At 38.2% G+C, this 18,853-nt stretch overlaps 1 protein-coding gene across 3 annotated transcripts in view; it reads left to right on the top strand.

The window, feature by feature from the left end:
* Positions 1-18,853, top strand: part of Kdm5b (lysine demethylase 5B) — a 68,093-nt gene that overhangs the window by 20,484 nt on the left and 28,756 nt on the right. For all 3 annotated transcript variants that reach the window (XM_038348851.1, XM_038348852.1, XM_038348853.1), the window contains exons 2-10: positions 346-423; positions 3,474-3,596; positions 4,232-4,402; positions 8,643-8,777; positions 9,457-9,553; positions 11,209-11,318; positions 13,481-13,639; positions 15,686-15,805; positions 18,176-18,334. In XM_038348851.1, the coding sequence (XP_038204779.1) occupies positions 346-423; positions 3,474-3,596; positions 4,232-4,402; positions 8,643-8,777; positions 9,457-9,553; positions 11,209-11,318; positions 13,481-13,639; positions 15,686-15,805; positions 18,176-18,334 (1,152 nt within the window). The remainder of the gene's footprint in view (positions 1-345; positions 424-3,473; positions 3,597-4,231; positions 4,403-8,642; positions 8,778-9,456; positions 9,554-11,208; positions 11,319-13,480; positions 13,640-15,685; positions 15,806-18,175; positions 18,335-18,853) is intronic.

Below are 18,853 nucleotides of genomic sequence, written 5' to 3'. Positions count from 1 at the left end.
GATCTGCCTGCCCCTGCCTCCCGAGTGCTGGGATTAAAGGTGTGCGCAACCACCACCCGGCCTGATATTGTTTTATAGAGTCAAAATATTTTTTTACCTAAATCAGCAACTTTTTAACAGAGGTGGGCTCAGGGATAGGTCAGGATAGAGGGAGGTGTCTGCCAGGTACTAATATTTGGGGGAAGAGGGTGTATTACATACTCTGAATTTTCTGCTGGAAAACAGGTTGAAAAACTACCTCACTGTTACATTTTGTTTAACTGATAAGAGTTTACGTAACCTTGATTTTAATTTTAAAATAATTTAAGTGTACTTAAATCTAATTTAGCTTTTGCTTTCTCCTAGGATTGGCAGCCTCCATTTGCATGTGACGTTGATAAACTTCATTTTACGCCACGCATCCAGAGGTTAAATGAACTGGAGGTAATGTTCTGTTTATCTGTGTTCCAGAGGAGTACTCTTTGAAGATGACTCTGTCACTTGTCTTAGTGAAATGAAAGCATGGCCAGTAATTGATACTCAGGCCATTGTAACAAACCACATTTTATTAAAGATACTCATTTTTGTCAGTTTTCTTTTTGTCTATTTAATTAATACATATGAGTTATTTTTATTAGATAATGATTACTGGAATTTTAAAATTTATTTTGAAAATAATTTACTTTTGAGAACAATGATAATTCACTTTGAGAAGAATGCAGTAGGAAAGGTTTTTAATCCCTAATTTTCTTTTATGTATGAAACTTATATTTTTTTTAATTTGAAAATTTTTTATTTATGTGTATTGGTATTTTGCCTGCATGCATGTCTGTCTGCATGAGGATGTTGAGTACTCTGGAACTGGAGTTAACAGATAGTTGTGTGTGCTAGGAATTGAACATGGGTCTTCTGGAGGAGTATCCAGTGCTCTTAACTGCTGAGCCATCTCTCCAGCCCTAGATTTAATTTATATTTTATTTTTGTTGTTTTGAGACAGGGTTTCTGTGTGTGACGGTCCTGCTGTCCTAAATTCACTTTAGACTAGGCTGGCCTCAAACTCAGAGATCCCTCATCCTCTGCCTCTTGAGTACTGGGATAAAGGCATGCACTTCCACTGGCTAAATAGATAAAAGTTTCAAAGTTTTTATTTCATGTGTATGGCTGTTTTGCTTGCATGTATGTCTGAGTTGTGTGCATGTCTGGTGCCCTTGGAAATCAGAAGATGATATCAGATCCCTTGGGACTGAAGTTACTGATGATTGTGAACAGCCAGTTCTTTGAAGCTAGACTTAGATTTAGCAACACACTTTCCCCAAAGAAGTGTGGCATTGTCAGTTATTTAGAGAGCAGATAAAGTTGTTTTTGTTTGTTTCTTTACTACAGTTCTACAGAATTTTTTTTTGTTAATGTATTGATGTTTTGCCTGCATGTATATGTGTGTGAGGATGTTAGATCTCCTGGAACTGGAGTTACAGACAGCTGTGAGCTGCCATGTAGGTGCTGGGAATTGAACCTAGGTCCTCTGGAAGAGCAGCCAGTGCTCTTACTAGCTACTGAGCCATCTCTCCAGCCCTACAGAAAGTTTTAAAATATGAGATATAAGGGCTAAATAAATGGCTGAGCAGTTAAGAGCATTTCTTGCTCTTGTAGTGAACCCTGGTTCATTTCCTACCTAGCACTCATGTGGCGGTTCACAACCAATCATCACTCTAGTTCCAGCGGATTTTGATGCTTCCTTCTGGTCTGCAGCTATTTGGTATGCATGCTGTACATTTACATACATGCAAAAAACTCCATTCATATACATAAACATTAAAAAGATAGTAGAAGGTAGAAAATACTAGGTTTTGACAACAAAATCTGATTATATTAGTATTTTGCAAGTCTTTAAAAGTTTAATTTGAAAAAGGGTCTTGATATGTAGCCCAGGCTGGCCTGAAATTTACTTTGTATCCTAGTCCAGCTTCTGAAATATATAGCTGTCTTCCTGCCTTCCTTCCCCTCTGGTTTTATGTGATGCTAGAGATTAAATTCAGGGAGTCATGCATGCTTGAGAAGTGCTCTACCAATTGAGCTTCATTTCTGTCCATGAAGCATTTTGGTCTATTTTCAAAAATTTGTAGTAATTTTTTAAAAAGGTGGGTAGGTATGAGCCAGGTGTGGTGCCTCCCTTTAATCCCAGTCAGTGCTCGGGGGAGGAGGCAGGCCAATAACTAGTTCAAGGTTGGACCTGGTCTACATAGTGAGTTCATTGCTAAATGTGACTATATAGTGAGTCCCTAACCTGGAAAAGAAAAGAGAATAGAAGAAAAAAGAAGAGTAGTAGGTATGTAATAACTTATAGCTTTGGATTACCGTTGGGAATTGCCTGAACACGGATAAAACTCCCAAACTGTCCCCTTTGTGTTTTATAATAAGGGTAACAAAAACTGATTAGAAATGATTTCATAAATAATGTTTATCATTTTTCCTGTGATCTTTAAATTATCAAATAAGGCTTGTAGGCAGACTTTTTCTCGCATGCCAGTTCCCAAATAATCAACACAGAGACTCAATATTAATTATATTAATAAGCCAAGAGCTCAGCCTTATTCTATCTAACTCTTACAACTTAAATGAACCCATTTATATTAATCTATATTCTGCCATGTGGTGTTGCCCTGCTATCATCCTGCACCTCCTTTTTCTTCATGTCGGGCCAGCAACTCCTGACTCCACCCCTTTCCAGTCCTTAGCCTGGTTTTGCCCTTCTAACCTTATCCAGTCCAGCTTTGGGCCAGTCAACTTCTTTATTAAACTAATTCCCCTTAATTTACACAGTGTATAGAAGGATTAATTAAGGTAAATATAGAAATGCTAGAGTAGTTGGGGATGGTGACACACACCTTTAATGTCAGCATTGGGAGGCAGAGACAGGATGATCTCGAGTTTCAGAGCAGCCAGGACTTTACAGAGAAACCCTGCTCTGAAAAATAGACTAACAATAAAATTAGAATAAGCCATTGCTGAATTTTTTTACAAATAACATTAAATTGTGTAGTTTTTCTTAGTTGAAACATTCAGAGCAACTATATTTTATATACTTTTCCTATTTCTCTGTTGTATGCAGAAACTATATTGACTGAGAATCTTAAGTATAGAAATCATAAGCAGTGTATGTAACAGTGATATTTTTCCTTAGACATAGACAGACAGCACCTCACCTATTTTTTAAATACAACTTAGACAAGCAAACACTCTTGTTCTTAATAATTTAATAATAAATAAAAATTAGTTTTGTATTTAAATAGTCTTGAGAGTGAAAAGAGCATAAGGTTATAGTCAGGAGCTTTAAAATGATACCAAGTACATCAGAATATATACATGCCAGTAGTGTAAGCCACTTGGGGAACGAAAATGGTAAGATTGTTTATACCTGTGATGCTCAGCCTTGTGCCATGGGAAATCAAAAATAGGTGAGATTAAAAATGCTTTCTTTTTTTTTGGACATTTAGGCCCAAACACGTGTAAAATTGAATTTCCTGGACCAGATTGCAAAGTATTGGGAACTACAGGGAAGTACTCTGAAGATTCCGCATGTGGAGAGGAAGATCTTAGATTTGTTCCAGCTTAATAAGGCAAGTGCGGGGCAACTGTCTTATGTAGTTTTGCCTTTTTTTTTTTTTTCTCTTTTTAAGTTAAGGATCACAGCTCTATCTGTCTAGTCTATAAGCCTATAGAATAAGTCTTAAGACAACCTATCTTTGTTCTGAAATGCTTCAGTGCTGCAAAGAGCCCTTCCCATTTCTGTTCAGATAGGTGGAACCTAAGGCTCAAGGGAATTGAGAAGACTTCAGCTAAAACAGCTGGGCCCTAATTCATTTCTAGGTCCTACTTTGTACCAAAATGATGGCATGCTTGCTGTCTCTTCCTTAAATACAGATTTTAAAGGTAAGAAAGGAGGACCAAGTACTGGGACAGGGGCCTTATTCTTCTGTAGGGAAGCGAGAAGCAGTTTGAGAGTGGTGAAGTGTGTGGACCACACTGTCAAGAGCTGGTTCACATTGTAGTTGAAAATTAATGCCTGGTAGTTTATCTTTTCTTCTTTTGACCTAGGAAGTCAAAAACATTCAAACAAAAAACATATCAACAACAACAAAAATTATAACTGGGAATTTTGTTTTTAGAATCATACCTAGGTATAGGGGATTAGAAGTAATTTTCTCTAACGTTTATTATTTTTTTATTCTATTTTTTTTTTTGCTGTTAATAGTTAGTCGCAGAAGAAGGTGGGTTTGCAGTTGTTTGCAAGGATAGAAAATGGACCAAAATTGCCACCAAGATGGGTTTTGCGCCTGGTAAAGCTGTGGGTTCACACATCAGGGGGCATTATGAGCGAATCCTCCATCCGTACAACTTATTCCTGTCTGGAGACAGTTTGAGGGTGAGTGTTGGAGCCAGCTTTGGCCTGTTTTATTTAACTGCTTATTTGTTTGGTACATTTTCTTTGTGGGCAGTGAGATGATCTTAATCATGTTCAGAAAACATTGCTGAATTGATTGATTGATTGAAAAATTCCAGTACTTTGGTTTGGGGAACAACTTAAAAGTTTATATTAGAATGAATAAGATTATAAAGAAAATGTGTTTTTACTGTCAAAAGCAGCTAAAATCTGTATTTTAGTATAGGACTTGATTATTATGTATTTTTTAAAAAATGACATATGCTATTTCAAGCATCCCTGGTTGTCACATAAAAGTGTGACCTGTGATTTAAGTGGGCTAACAGTTGTTGACTGGGATTTCCAGGGAGGGTGTCAGGTTTTTAAAGGAGAGAGGACTTGATGCTGGAGGTCTTCATTCTCTCAGCAGTTTCGGGTAAATGCTGCAACACCGTACCCCATATTTCAGGGCTCTGGTAGAAAGGAGTGTCAGTCCATTTGCATCATTTGAGATATTCTGTTACTAGAGCAGTCGTCAGTCCTATAACTGGAACTATTTCTGTGCAATGGAAAGACTGATAGTTTCTCAGGTCAGAATAATAATAAAAATTCTATCCTAATCCTATAGACCAGTAACACCTAGAATGCTAAGTCCTATATATTTTCATACTTCTTTTTTAGACTAAAAGTGGCTTGTCTGATAACTTCATACTCAGTTTTTTTTTTTCTTTTTACTTTTGCATATTGGTGATCAAACTGAAGCTCTGCTCCATGCTACCTTACCACTGACTGTATCACCCAGTTTCCCAAGTTGGGATATTGTGTGTAGCCCTTGCTGTTTTGTAATTTGTAATTTAAGCAAGGCAAGCCTTGAACTCACAGAGATAATGCCTCTCTCTGCCAAGGTGATGGGATTATAGGTGCTGCCACACTTGGCTTTTATTTTGAGACAAGGTCTTCTGTGTCACAGACTGACCTAAACTTGTTGTATATCTAAGGATGACTTTGAATTTCTAACCATCTTGACTTCACCTCCCAAGTGATGGGATCACAGCATGCACCTCCATTCTCAGTTCATACCATGCTGGAGATTCAACCCAGGTCTTTTATGCATATGAGACAAGCATTCTATTGATGGAGCCTCACCCCAATCCCTCTCTCCATTTAAAAATGTATGTTAAAGCCAGGTTGTGGCACATGGCATTAATTTCAACACTCAGGAGGCAGAGGTATTGGATCCTGAGTTTGAGGCCAGCCTGGTCTACAAGAGCTAGTTACAGGACAGCTAGGACTGTTACACAGAGAAACCCTGTCTTGAAAAGCAAACAAAACAAAAATGTATGTTAGCAGTGCAGTGGTGGCGCACACTTTTAATTCCAGCACTTGGGAGGCAGAGGCAGGAGTATCTGAGTTTGAGGCCAGCCTGGTCTACACACCAAGTTCCAGTACAGGCTCCAAAGCTATAGAGAAACTCTCTCCTGAATAAACAAAAAGTATGTTAGTGTTTAGTGAGCCTTGGATGATGTCATTCATTTTGAGACAATGTCTTACTGTATGAGTTTATTGTTGCTTCAGCAAAATACCCGACCAAAGCAACTTGGGCAAATTTGAGTCCATTTTGTCAGGAAAGCATGGTCTCAGAAGCATAAAGTATCTGGTCACATTGTATCTGTAGTCAAACAGATAAAAATGCTCTTACTTAGCTGGGTGGTTGTGGCACACACCTTTAATCCCAGTACTTGGGAGGATCTCTGTGAACTTGAGGCTAGCCTGGTGTACAAGAGCTAGTTACAGAACATGCTCCAAAGTTACAGAGAAACCCTGTCTCATAAAACAAAACAAAACAAAAAATAAATGCTCTTGCTTATCTTGCTTTTTTTCCCTTTATGCCTCCTGGTAGCCCCTGCCCATGAGTTGGTGCTACCCATAGTTAGTGTGCTTCTTCCTACCTTAATTAACCAAATCTAGAAAACCCTTTACACAATGTCCAGATGCTTGTCTCTCAGGTGATGCTAAAATCCTCTCAAGTTGGCTGTATTAACCATCACAGTATGTGTCCTGGTCTGCCCTTGGACATGTGTTTCTCCTACCTCAGCCTCCCAAGTGCTGGGATTATAGTCGTGGGCCATGTACTAGATTAGCCTCTGTTTTATAGTTACATTTTATAAATAGTTGCCCCATAATGATTAACTTTTCTTTGTTTGAATTCTCCTATGTGTGGAGGTTACAATGAGTAAGGGAAAGAAGATCTTAGCTAATTTATGAGTTGCAGCATTCTAGAAACTTGTTAGTTGCCTTGTCAGTGCTGTTTTACAAAAAACACTTGAAAGCTGCTGTGTTTGTAATCCTAGCACACCAGATGTTAAGGCAAGGGAATATTGCCTTTTTATAAAAGCCTAAGCTTGTGTAGTAAGATAAGTAAACAGAGGATGAGGATTTCAAGATTGATTTCATAAACATTGTATATATAACTCAAGTGTTTGTTTTGACCTACTATATACCAATATATTTTAATTACTGATGCATATTCCTTGTAGAACATTTTCTAAAAAGGGCTGAGAATTGTAGCTCAGTTGGGAGAGTGGTTGTCTGCTGTCAATGGTGGCACATGCACTTAGAGGCAGGAGAATCAGAAATTCAAGATTATTGTTGGTTATACAGTGAATTCACAGTCAACTCGAGCTGCATGAGACTGAATCTCAAAGGCAAAAAAAAAAGTGTACAGGCATAATGGAACACAGCCTTGCTCTTGCATCACCATGTTTTCTGAAGGAAAAGTGGCTAAAGGAGAGTGGCTGTCTCTGTGGGATAAGGTGATTATGGTATAATGATATCAACCACCTCTAGTCCTACTTCTCAAGAAGACATAAAGTCCAAAAAAAAAAAAAGGCCGGGCGACGGTGGCGCACGCCTTTAATCCCAGCACTCGGGAGGCAGAGGCAGGTGGATCTCTGTGAGTTCGAGGCAGCCTGGTCTACAAGAGCTAGTTCCAGGACAGGCTCTAAAAAAAAAGCTGCAGAGAAACCCTGTCTCGAAAAACCAAAAAAAAAAAAAAAAAAAAAAAAAAGACATAAAGTGTGTGTTAGTTATAAGACCAATATGCTTGAGATGGTATGGTGTGGTTGGGACTCCTCATGGTGGGCCAGGAAACAGGCATAGATGCTAATTAGAACAAGTCTGTAAGTTGACCCTTTGATCAACATTTTCTCCAGATAGACACCAACTACTAAAGGCCATACAGCCTCCTGAAATAGTGCTATCAGTGTGTGTGTGTGTGTGTGTGTGTGTGTGTGTGTGTGTGTGTGTGTGTGTGTGTGTGTGGAGAGGGGAGCCAAGTATTACAAACATAGGAACCCATGGGGACATTTTTACATCTGACGTTATAAGAATGGTATTTCCCTGTTTGAAACAGAATCTCACTATGATGCCTTGGCTAGCCCGAAACTCACTGTGTAAACCTGGTTGGCCTGCCTCTGACTCTTGATTGCTGAGATTAAAGATGCCCTGCAAAAATCAAATGGTTTTCTGTGAATTATCTATTAATCTTTGTCATGAATATATAATGTAAATGAAAATCCTAGAAAGACCACTTTATATAGTCAGAGGACCTATTTTCTCAACTCAGGATAATTTTGATTATAGCGCTGTTAGTCATAGCAGGTCATGCCAGAGTCTGCAGGATTGTAAAAATCGAGAAAAAATTATTATTCATGAGGTAATTCTTTTTGTTTTGTATGTTTGAGACAGGTTCTCACTAATTGCCTAGAGTCTTTCTGCTTCAACTTTCTTGAGTACTGGGATTACAGATGTGCGCTACCATGCCTGGCCTGCCATGGCTTTTTAAACCTAAGGAGAATAAATCTAAGTCATACTTGAATAAATTTGTCATACTGTTGATGTAATAAAAAAAGAAAATTAGACATTTAAATGTGTATGATATTTTAGATTTGACTTCATATTTCTTTAGATGTTTAACTGTACTATAGTGGTGGTGCTTTTAATCCTAGCACTCTGGAGGTAGAAGAAGGCAGATCTCTTGAGTTTGAGGCTAGCCAGGTCTACCAAAGTGAGTTCCAGGACATCCATGGCTGTTACACAGAGAAACCATGTAAAACCAATTTTTGTTTTGTTTTGAGATAGATATACACACACACACACACACACACACACACACACACACACACACACACACACATTATGGTGGGAAGAAGAAAATTCATTGGTTCAACTGTTTTGTTTGTAGTGTCTTCAGAAGCCTAACCTGACATCAGATACAAAGGACAAGGAGTACAAACCCCATGACATTCCCCAGAGGCAGTCTGTACAGCCCTCAGAAACCTGTCCTCCAGCCCGCCGAGCAAAGCGTATGAGAGCAGAGGTCAGTACTTCCTGGGGTTGATTAGCATTTCTTGAGTTTAGTGTTGATAGCTATTTATCATTGACGTTCTCTCTTCTATAAGTGCTTTGTAGCTTGGAACCTTGGTAATGTCAAAGGGATACTTCACACTGTTGAGTTTTTACACCAGCGACGGGGATGGTGTGTCCACAAAGGGGAAAGAATGGAAGCACTCATTCTGTGTTGCCTGGGAAGTTGCTTAGTTGTTAGTAGTTAGAACTGAACAAACAACTGTGCAGAATATGTGGCCCAGGCTAGCCAGTGATCCCTGTCTTTAAAAAAAAAGAAGAGTAAAAAGTCATTGACAGTTGTATAAGCAAAGTTTCCACAAATATTGGTAGACTTTTGAAGAGATTGGCAAAATTTTAGAAGTTGATGAAATTGTGATGTTTTTATAATTGCTTCAGGTTTGGTAATAATTAAAGCAAAGCTTCTAGCTTCTTGTTATGTTATTTTCATTTTGGATAGTAGCACAGCTAATAATTTTCATTTTTTTGATTTTTTTTTTTCTGTTCCTCCACAAAACCTGTATTATTGGAGAATACTCTTTTAGTTTGTGTATAAAAGTAATTTCAGAAATAGGATATTCTAAGAGGAGAACAAAGTGTCTTCTGAATTACTAATAACAAATAAAAAATGTTAATATATGACAATTTTTTAGGCTATGAATATTAAAATAGAACCCGAAGAGGCAACAGAAGCTAGGACTCATAATCTGAGACGCCGAATGGGTTGTCCAACTACAAAATGTGAAAATGGTAAGAAAGTTTATCCATGAATAAGAAAGACAAAGTAAAAATGATGATGGCAATTATTTCTTTTGTCACCTTGCTGGGTTTGACAAACAAAATCTTAATATATTGTCTTTATTCTCACAATTAACGGGACAGTAGGATGAAAATGGAAAAATAAGCGTATTTGGAATATAGATGCTGCTTTGAAATGTAGTTCCAATAAATCACTTAGAGGACGAGTTGAAAAATGTAGGTTCCTTTTTATTTCAAGCCAAACAGAGACTTTATCTAATTTGAAGTTAAGCTGATAATGCTTACACGGCTGTCACTTGATAGAGGCTGTGAGAGAGGTGTTGTTTTCCCTGCTTTCTTTTCCCATCCTCTTTTTTCTCTCTTGCACTTCCTCCTTTTCTCTCCCCCTGCTTCCGTCTCCCAAGTGCTGGTGTTATGGGAATATGCCACCACACCTGGCTAGAGGCGCATTTGTAGTTCACATAGGATAAGTTCTATTTTGTATATACACATGGGCATATGCAAACACAGTGCTAACATGAGCTCTTCATAGACATTAAAGTGTTAGCGAAAAAGCAACACAATATAGTGGGAAGTAAACAGCTGTGAATCTGAGTCCTGGCTCAACCTCTAACTAGTGTGACCGTAGAGACTTAAAATTCTTTAAAAATTTATTTGTTATACAGTGTTCTGCCTGCATGTATGCCTGCAGGCCAGAAGAGGGCACTAGAATCTCATTACCGATGATTATGAGCCACCATGTGGTTACTGGGGCCTCTGGAAGAACAGCTAGTGCTCTTAATAGCTGAGCCATCTCTCTAGCTTCTAGAGATAATTCTTATGTTCTTTGAGATGGTTTGTTGTAAATGAATCACTTGATAGTTTAATACTTGATTGCTCAGTTTAACTAAAATTACCAGGTTTTGGAAACTGGAAATCATCTTAGATTATAAAGAGACAATGTATAATGTGGTAGAGACCTGTGGTGAATCTTTGATATCCCTGTCATGAGCAGGAGAAACATGTCTTGTTGTTCTTGTTAATTTTTTTTGAGACATGGTCGGTCTCACTATATAGCTCTGACTGGACTGGAACTCACAGAGATCATTCTTTCTCTGCCTCCTGGGTGTTGGGATTAAAGATAAGTGCTTCCATGCGCTGCACATACCTTATTCATAAGCAAAGAACACTGTAGTTCCAATTTTGAAGGCACACACACGTGTAAATAGCATATTCATAATAGAACTTACATACTAGAATTTGAGGTCAGTTTGTATTTTATCCTACTCAATATTGCGCTCTTGTAGTTTGTAACCCTAGGTGTCACTAAAATTAAAACTATCGGGGGCTGGAGAGATGGCTCAGAGGTTAAGAGCATTGCCTGCTCTTCTAAAGGTCCTGAGTTCAATTCCCAGCAACCACATGGTGGCTCACAACCATCTGTAATGAGGTCTGGTGCCTTCTTCTGGCCTTCAGGCATACATACAGAATATTGCATAATAAATAAATAAATAAATATTTAAAAAAATTAAAAGTATCATTAAAATGAAAACTAACATGGGATTTTGTTTGTATGGTTTATGCTGAGAGTGAGGATGAGGTGGGCTAGAGGGCAGACATAAGTGTAGCACATAAAGAAAGAACTAACTTTTGGTTGCCTCCTGTAGAGAAAGAAATGAAAAGTAATGTCAAGCAAGAACCCACTGAGAAGAAAGACTGCGTGTTAGAAAGTGAGAAGGAAAAGCCCAAGAGTCGGTCTAAAAAAGCCACTAATGCTGTGAGTGACACTTAACCTTTCTCCTTTAGCCCATTTTCTTTTCCTCCTTTGATTACTTGCTTTTTTTTCTTCTTATAAAACAGGATCTCTTCATATTCAAGGTGGCCTTGGATTTGTAATTCTGTTCCAGCCTTCTGAGTAGCTGGGATTGTAGAAGTCCACCATCTCTTCCTCCCTCCCTCTCACTCTGGTGGGGAGCAAACTCGGGGACTTGCACTTGGCAAGCACTTTGCCACTGAGCTACATACCCAGCTCTGGGAAACGAACAGCATATTTTATATGTAACTCAGGCCTTGTATATACTACACAAGTACTCAACCACTGAACTTCATCCCTAGCCTGTATTCCCCTGCCCCCCCTTCCATAATCCCTATATCTATAAGCATATACTTATGTGCATTACTTATTATCAGTTAACTTAATATCAACAAAAAAGATATTTTAATGTCTGTTTAATCAATTTATGAGTAAAGAGATAACTGGATTCTAGTCAGCATTGACAGTTAACGATTTTTCTGGAATTTGTTCAGCTCATACTGGATAGTAACGAAGAATATTGAACGGTTCACAAATTATTAGCCTACCTGCAGATGAGCTGAAGGGTAGACCAATAGTCAAATTTATGTATTGTACCTCTTAACTAGCAAGGGTGAAAAAGAACAAGAAGTGAGGAAGGAAAGGAGGCATCCGGGTAGGGCTTTGGTAGATTGAAAGCTGGAGAGAGACTTTAACCCTCAGTTGGAATGTTTGTTGAAAGTCATGCTCATGCTAGAAGTGGTGGCTCTCTCCTGCAATCCTGGTACTGGAGGCTGAGGCAGAAGGATTGCTAAGAGTTCAGACTCTAACATGGGTTACAGAGTTGAATTTGTCTCAGAAAGCCAAAAAACAAATAGAATTTCACCTGTGTAAAAAAAAAAAAAAAATTTGACCTTCCCTGAAAGATCCTGACAGTAGTGTCTTTAAATTGGAAATGACCTCAACTTTTCCTTTCCCACCATACCACAGGAAATACAGTAAGAAAATGTGTGGAGTCCAGATTTTTTCCCTGTGATTATAAACAGATTTAACAAGTTAGATTTCATGTTAGTTGATGTCTCAGCTTTCTGTTAGTATGTTATTAATATTAGATTTGGGGAAAGAGCTACCATAATAAAATATCATAGATTCCATATTTTAACAATTTATGCAGTTCTGCAGGATATAAACTCAAGGCATTGGCCAATACATCGTCTACTGATTGAGTGTGTGTGTGTGTGTGTGTGTGTGTGTGTGTGTGTGTGTGTGTGTGTGTGTGTGAGAGAGAGAGAGAGAGAGAGAGAGAGAGAGAGAGAGAGAGAGAGAGAGGAGAGAGAATATACAACCCTATGTGGGTTGGCACATGACTGTCTGGTAGAACACTTGCCTAGTAGTAGCATGCTTGAGAATCTAAACTTAATTCCTCAACAGCACGAAAACAAGGTGTGGTGATGCACACCTGTAATCCCAATACTTCAGGTGGCGTCAGAATCATAAATTCAAGGTTATCCTCAACTAAGCAACTAAGAGGCCACTTGTTACCTGGAGACCCTCAGAATAACATAACATAAAATGAAAAAAGAATCCACAAAATTATTGTAAGGAAGGCTGCTTGTTGGTTCTGGCCGCCCAGCTATCTTAGACCCAAAATAACCACACAGAAACTGTATTAATTAAAACACTGCTTGGCACATTAGCTCTAGCTTCTTATTGGCTAATTCTTACATATTAATTGAACCCATTTCTATGAATCTGTGTATAGCCACATGACAGTGACTTACCAGCTAAAGTTCCCAGTGCCTATCTCTGACAGCTCCATCACTTCTTTCTGACTCTACCTTTATTCCTCCCAGCATTCAGTTTAGTTTTCCCCTCCTAGCTAAGTTATACCGTGCAATAGGTCCAAAGCAGTTTCTTTATTCATTAATGGTAATCACTTTGTTTTATATTTATTTATTTTAACACTTTGTAAGACCTCTTTCCTATTCACTTCTGTTTTGTTTTGTTTATTGCTTTTTTTGAGACAGGATTTCTCTGTGTAACAAGCACTGGCTGTCTGGAACTCACGCTGTAGGGCAGCGTTTTATATTTATTTTTGTTTTATATTTATATTTATTTTTGTTTTATATTTATTTCCATTGCTGTAGGTGGACCTGTATGTATGCCTCTTATGTGGCAGTGGCAATGATGAGGACCGGCTCCTCCTGTGTGACGGCTGTGATGACAGTTACCATACCTTCTGCTTGATTCCCCCTCTCCATGATGTTCCTAAGGGAGACTGGAGGTGTCCTAAGTGTTTGGCTCAGGTAAGAATTAATGACTGAGAAAGAAAATTGTTTTTGGAACATTTTTCTTTGCCTGTGGGTTTTAATTTTAACAATAATAAAGTTCATGAACAAAACTAGCCTTAGAAGTGAATAGGAGTTGGTGGTACTGGAGCACACCTTTAATCCCAGCACTTAAGGAGGCAAAGGTAGGTGGATCTTGGAGTTCGAGGCCAGCCTGCCCTACAGCGTGAGTTCCAGACAGCCAGTGCTTGTTACACAGAGAAATCCTGTCTCAAAAAAAAGCAATAAACAAAACAAAACAGAAGTGAATAGGAAAGAGGTCTTACAAAGTTTCACAGTATGTGTGTGTCTCTATAAATAATATATATGTTCAGAGGCAGGAAATTTTTTTAGACAGTTACATTTTATTCATTTATTCAACAAATTCATTGTAAAACAATTTATATTCTTATCAACTTAGATGATTTCACAAGGCATGGGTAACAACCATCTTATTAATGTCTTAGTGTCTATATTCATCCAGAGTTTTTCTTCTCTTGCTCTGCGTGTATGGGTCTATGTTGGTGAGGGATGCTTTTATTTGTTAGTATATGTGTGTACACAAGTTCACCAGTGACAGGGTCTCTGCTGAGCCTGAAGCACATTCATTTGCTTAAGAGTGACTAGACAGGAGCTTCAAGGATCTGCCTTTCTCCATTACCCTTCCCATCAAGCAGTGGAACAAGGATTTTGTGTTCTCAGGATATAGATTCAGGTCCTTATGCCTGAAGTTCATTGACAGGGTCATCTCCTTAGTTCCAGACATTACTGTTTTATACAAATGGAAATATATTAAACAACTAATTTTAGTAATTTGCTTTTTATCTTAAATATTTTTGATGTAGTATGTATATAGTACTGATATTTTAACAAAATGTAACAGAATTCTTTTTTATCCCTAGAAGGAAGTACTTAATCATTGTAATGTTATGTTTTGTGTTAGATATAATACTAAGAAGAAGTTTTTTATTATGCTGCTTAGATCTAAAGGTCCTAAAGGATTTCTGTATAGCCATTGTGTCACATGAGATGGATCCAGAGGACAGGTTATTATAGAATGTGGAAAGGGTCCATGGTGTTAAAATTTAAAATGTTCAGATATTTAATATCAGGGTAGAGATGATCTTACAAATGAGTCTGATACTCAAATATTAAATGCATTGTATAGGGCAGTTTTATATTGCCTCTGTTAACTTAGTACTTTGTTTTTGGTTTTGATAGCATTATTTGGTTACCATTAAATGTACCGGTCTGAAATTTTTTGTTTGTTTGTTTGTTTTTCGAGACAGTTTCTCTGTGGCTTTGGAGCCTGTCCTGGAACTAGCTCTTGTAGACCAGGCTGGCCTCGAACTCACAGAGATCCATCTGCCTCTGCCTCCCGAGTGCTGGGATTAAAGGCGTGCGCCACCACCGCCCGGCCCTGAAATTTATTTTGTTTCCATCTGATTATTTCTATTTTGATATATTTTATGTTGATTTTATAGTTGAAAATTCTTGAATATTATTCCTCTCATTTTTAGTACTGAAGACATTTGATCCTGAAAGCAAATCAAAGTTAAAAGGTTAAGATGGCAAACATACAACAAATAAGTTACCTAGCATGGAAAAAAAAATTAAGATTGTTAAAACATACCTTGATTTCTCAGTACCAAATAAGTTATTTACTAACTGGAACAATCTCATTCTTTTTTTTTTTTTTTTTTTTTTTTTTGGTTTTTCGAGACAGGGTTTCTCTGCAGCTTTTTTAGAGCCTGTCCTGGACCCCTGGACCTAGCTCTTGTAGACCAGGCTGGCCTCGAACTCACAGAGATCCGCCTGCCTCTGCCTCCCGAGTGCTGGGATTAAAGGCGTGCGCCACCACCGCCCGGCAATCTCATTCTTTAAAGATAATAATTTTTCTAATGAAGACCTAATAGAATGAAAAAATCTTAAATCTTAAAAAAAATTATCCTTGTGACTATTGGCTAGATACACTTGGTGTTTTCAAATGCTACCTAGAACACTAACTTTCTTTTTCCTATGCAGGAATGTAGCAAGCCACAAGAAGCATTTGGCTTTGAACAAGCAGCAAGGGATTATACTCTCCGTACATTTGGGGAAATGGCAGATTCATTTAAATCTGATTACTTCAACATGCCAGTCCACGTATGTAGATGTATACTAATTTGGTTTAGAATTTTAAAAGTTTTGTTATTAATTGGTTTACTTTAGTGTTTTTTGGGGGTACTTAGGCAACAATATGCACATGGGAATCAAAGACTACTTGTGGACGTTGTTTCTCCTATGTGTGTTCTAGGGATTGAACACAAGTCACTAGGTTTGGCACCATGTGTCAAGACATCTTAATAAGTTGTGATATTTTTTAAAATGTATTTGTTTTGATTTTGTGTGCATTGGTGTACATGTATCTCTGTGTGAGGGTGTCAGATCTTGAAGTTTTACAGACAGTTGTAAGCTGCCATGTGGGTGTTGGGAATTGAACTTGGATCCTCTAGAACAGCCAGTTTTCTTAACTGCTGAGCAATCTCTCCAGCCCCACTAAGCTGTGATTTAAAATTTATTTTATGTTACTTTTCTGGGATTGAGTCTCAATTATGTAGCCTGAGCTAGTTTGGAATTCCCTGTGTGGATCAAGCCAGCCTTGAACTCTTGAATCCATGTGCCTCTCTCTGCCTCCCAAATGCTGGATTAAAGGGGGGTACTCCCACACCTGAGTTAGATAATGAAGAAAAAAGAGTTAATGGAGATACTGTAGACAGCTTCTCTGCAACTCTATTACTACTGTTGAAAGAAAAGCTCCATTCATTGAAGCCACAAGAATATGAATAAATTGCACTTTGGCAGCCATTGAACAGAAGGAAACTTCCTTTCCTTTTTCCTTTTTTTTTTTTTTTCTTTTTGAGCCAGGGATTCCTCTGAGTGTGGCTCTGGCCGCCTTGGAACTCATTTTGTAAATCAGATTGGCATTGAATTCCCAGAGATTAGCCTGCCTCTGCCTCTCAAGTACTGAGATTAAAGGTGTGCACCACCACTGTCCAGGTTGAAGTTTTATTTTGACTCCTTATGCATTAATATTTTCCTATATATTTGCATAATAGTCATGTTGACTGGCTTTTACTATGTTACTGGATTTTATTTTACCTACAAGCTTGAAGACTCTAAGGTTCAGACATATAAGTTCTTTGCCTCTACTAAGAATAGTTCCTTGACACTCTGATAGCTTTATTATGTTGTTGGATGTGCTGAGGCAATGATTTTTTGTTTATTTATATTCTGCAATTTCTTATTGTATTACAATCTTTTTAGGCTTATTTATTTATTTATTGATGTGGGAGTGATTTGCTTGAGTGCATGAATGTGTACAACATCTGTATGCTTGGTGCCTATGGAGGTGAGAAGAGGGCATTGGATCCTCTGGATCTAGAGTTATAGATGGTGGGTGCTGAGAATCAAACCAGAATCTGCGAGAGCAACAAGTACTCTTCTTGATCACTAGAATTTCTCTCCAGCTGCATTTTTTAATTCATGTTTGTTGTCTGTATTACTTTTAGCCAGGTTTAGTCAAATAATGTGCTAAAAAAAAAGTTGGGTGTTAAATTTCTCAAAACAAGTTTATTTCAGATTATTAAAAAAGAGAACAAAAAAACAAAACAAAATAGGTCCTTTTCCTTTCCTTGAAGGCCTCTCTTTGTAGTTGTGGTTGGGTTTGTGATCAAGTAACATGAATTTTTTTTTTTTAAATTTCATGGTTTTTTTTTAAATAATTTAATTTTTATTTTATGTGTACTGGTGTTTTGTCTTCATGTTTATCTGATCTTGTAGTTACAGACAGTTGTCAGCTGCCATGTGGGTGCTGGGAATTGAACCCTGGGGGTCTTCTGGAAGAAAAGTCAGTGCTCTTAACTGCTGAGCCATCTCTCCAACCCCATGTTTATTTGTTTGTGTTTAGATCGCAACCAAAGTTTCTTCTCTAGCCTCCCCTCCCATCTACCTACCCCCACTCCTCCTGTTTCTCTTTAGATATGGGCGAGTCTCCCATGGATATCATCTAGCCTAGTTGCAGTAAGACTAGGTACTTCTATTAGGGCTGGATGTGGCAGTCTGGTAGGAGAAATAGCTCTTGTTGTCAAGAGCAGGCAACAGAGTCAGAGACAGCCCCTGCTTTTAGTGTTAGTGATCTTAACAATAAAACCCTGTTACACAACTCTAACATATGAAGAAGGCCTAAGTTGTTCCCATGCAGGCTCCCTGGTATTTCTTTCAGTCTCTGAGCCTGTATGAGCCCAAATTAGTTGGTAACATGAATTCTTAATCAATACTCAACAGTTCTTAATTATAAAATTTATTTTAGAAAACAGTTGTTGCCTGAATTTCTTGAGTCACCTGTGGGAAATTATGGACAGATTTTTTTCCCTAGCATGTTATCCTGTGATTCCCATCTCTTAGCCAGTCATTAACAATTATTCATTGTCAATGAACGGAAAAATTATTCTTTGAATTTCCTCATGCTTCCAGATGGTTCCTACTGAGCTGGTGGAGAAGGAGTTTTGGCGACTGGTAAGCACTATTGAAGAAGATGTCACTGTGGAGTATGGAGCTGATATCGCTTCAAAGGAGTTTGGCAGTGGCTTTCCTGTACGAGATGGGAAAGTCAAGGTTTCTCCTGAGGAAGAGGTAGGCTCTGACTGTGGGAACTTGAAGTGTGAGGTGTAGCTCTACATCTAAAGCACAACCGTGATCTAAAGGGCGGAACACTGTAGTGGACATCCTCAGTGTGACAGTTGAAAGTCCCTGCGAGTGTCTCGGGAAGTATATGTTGAAATTCTGTTTTGTCAGCTTAAGTATTTATAATTACTCTCAGTACAGTCTTAATTACTGGATTTTTAAATAATTCAAGAAAAACTAGGTTCTCAAAATCCTAGTCCTGATTATGTGCTACAGAATGGTGATGACGGAACATTATTACCACCTTTCCTTCAGGGTCTGACCCTGAGTTCTTTAAAAAAAAACAACCTGAGCCGGGTGGTGGTGCACGCCTTTCATTCCAGCACTCGGGAGGCAGAGGCAGGCGGATCTCTGTGAGTTTGAGGCCAGCCTGGTCTACAAGAGCTAGTTCCAGGACAGGCTCTAAAAAAGCTGCAGAGAAACCCTGTCTCGAAAAACCTAAAAAAGAAAAAAAGAAAAAAAAAAAAC

The sequence above is a fragment of the Arvicola amphibius genome, chromosome 12 (genome assembly GCF_903992535.2).
Source record: "Arvicola amphibius chromosome 12, mArvAmp1.2, whole genome shotgun sequence".
Lineage (NCBI taxonomy): Eukaryota > Metazoa > Chordata > Mammalia > Rodentia > Cricetidae > Arvicola > Arvicola amphibius.
The sequence above is the reverse complement of the archived record's forward strand: the minus strand, read 5'-3'. Positions and strand labels throughout refer to the sequence as shown.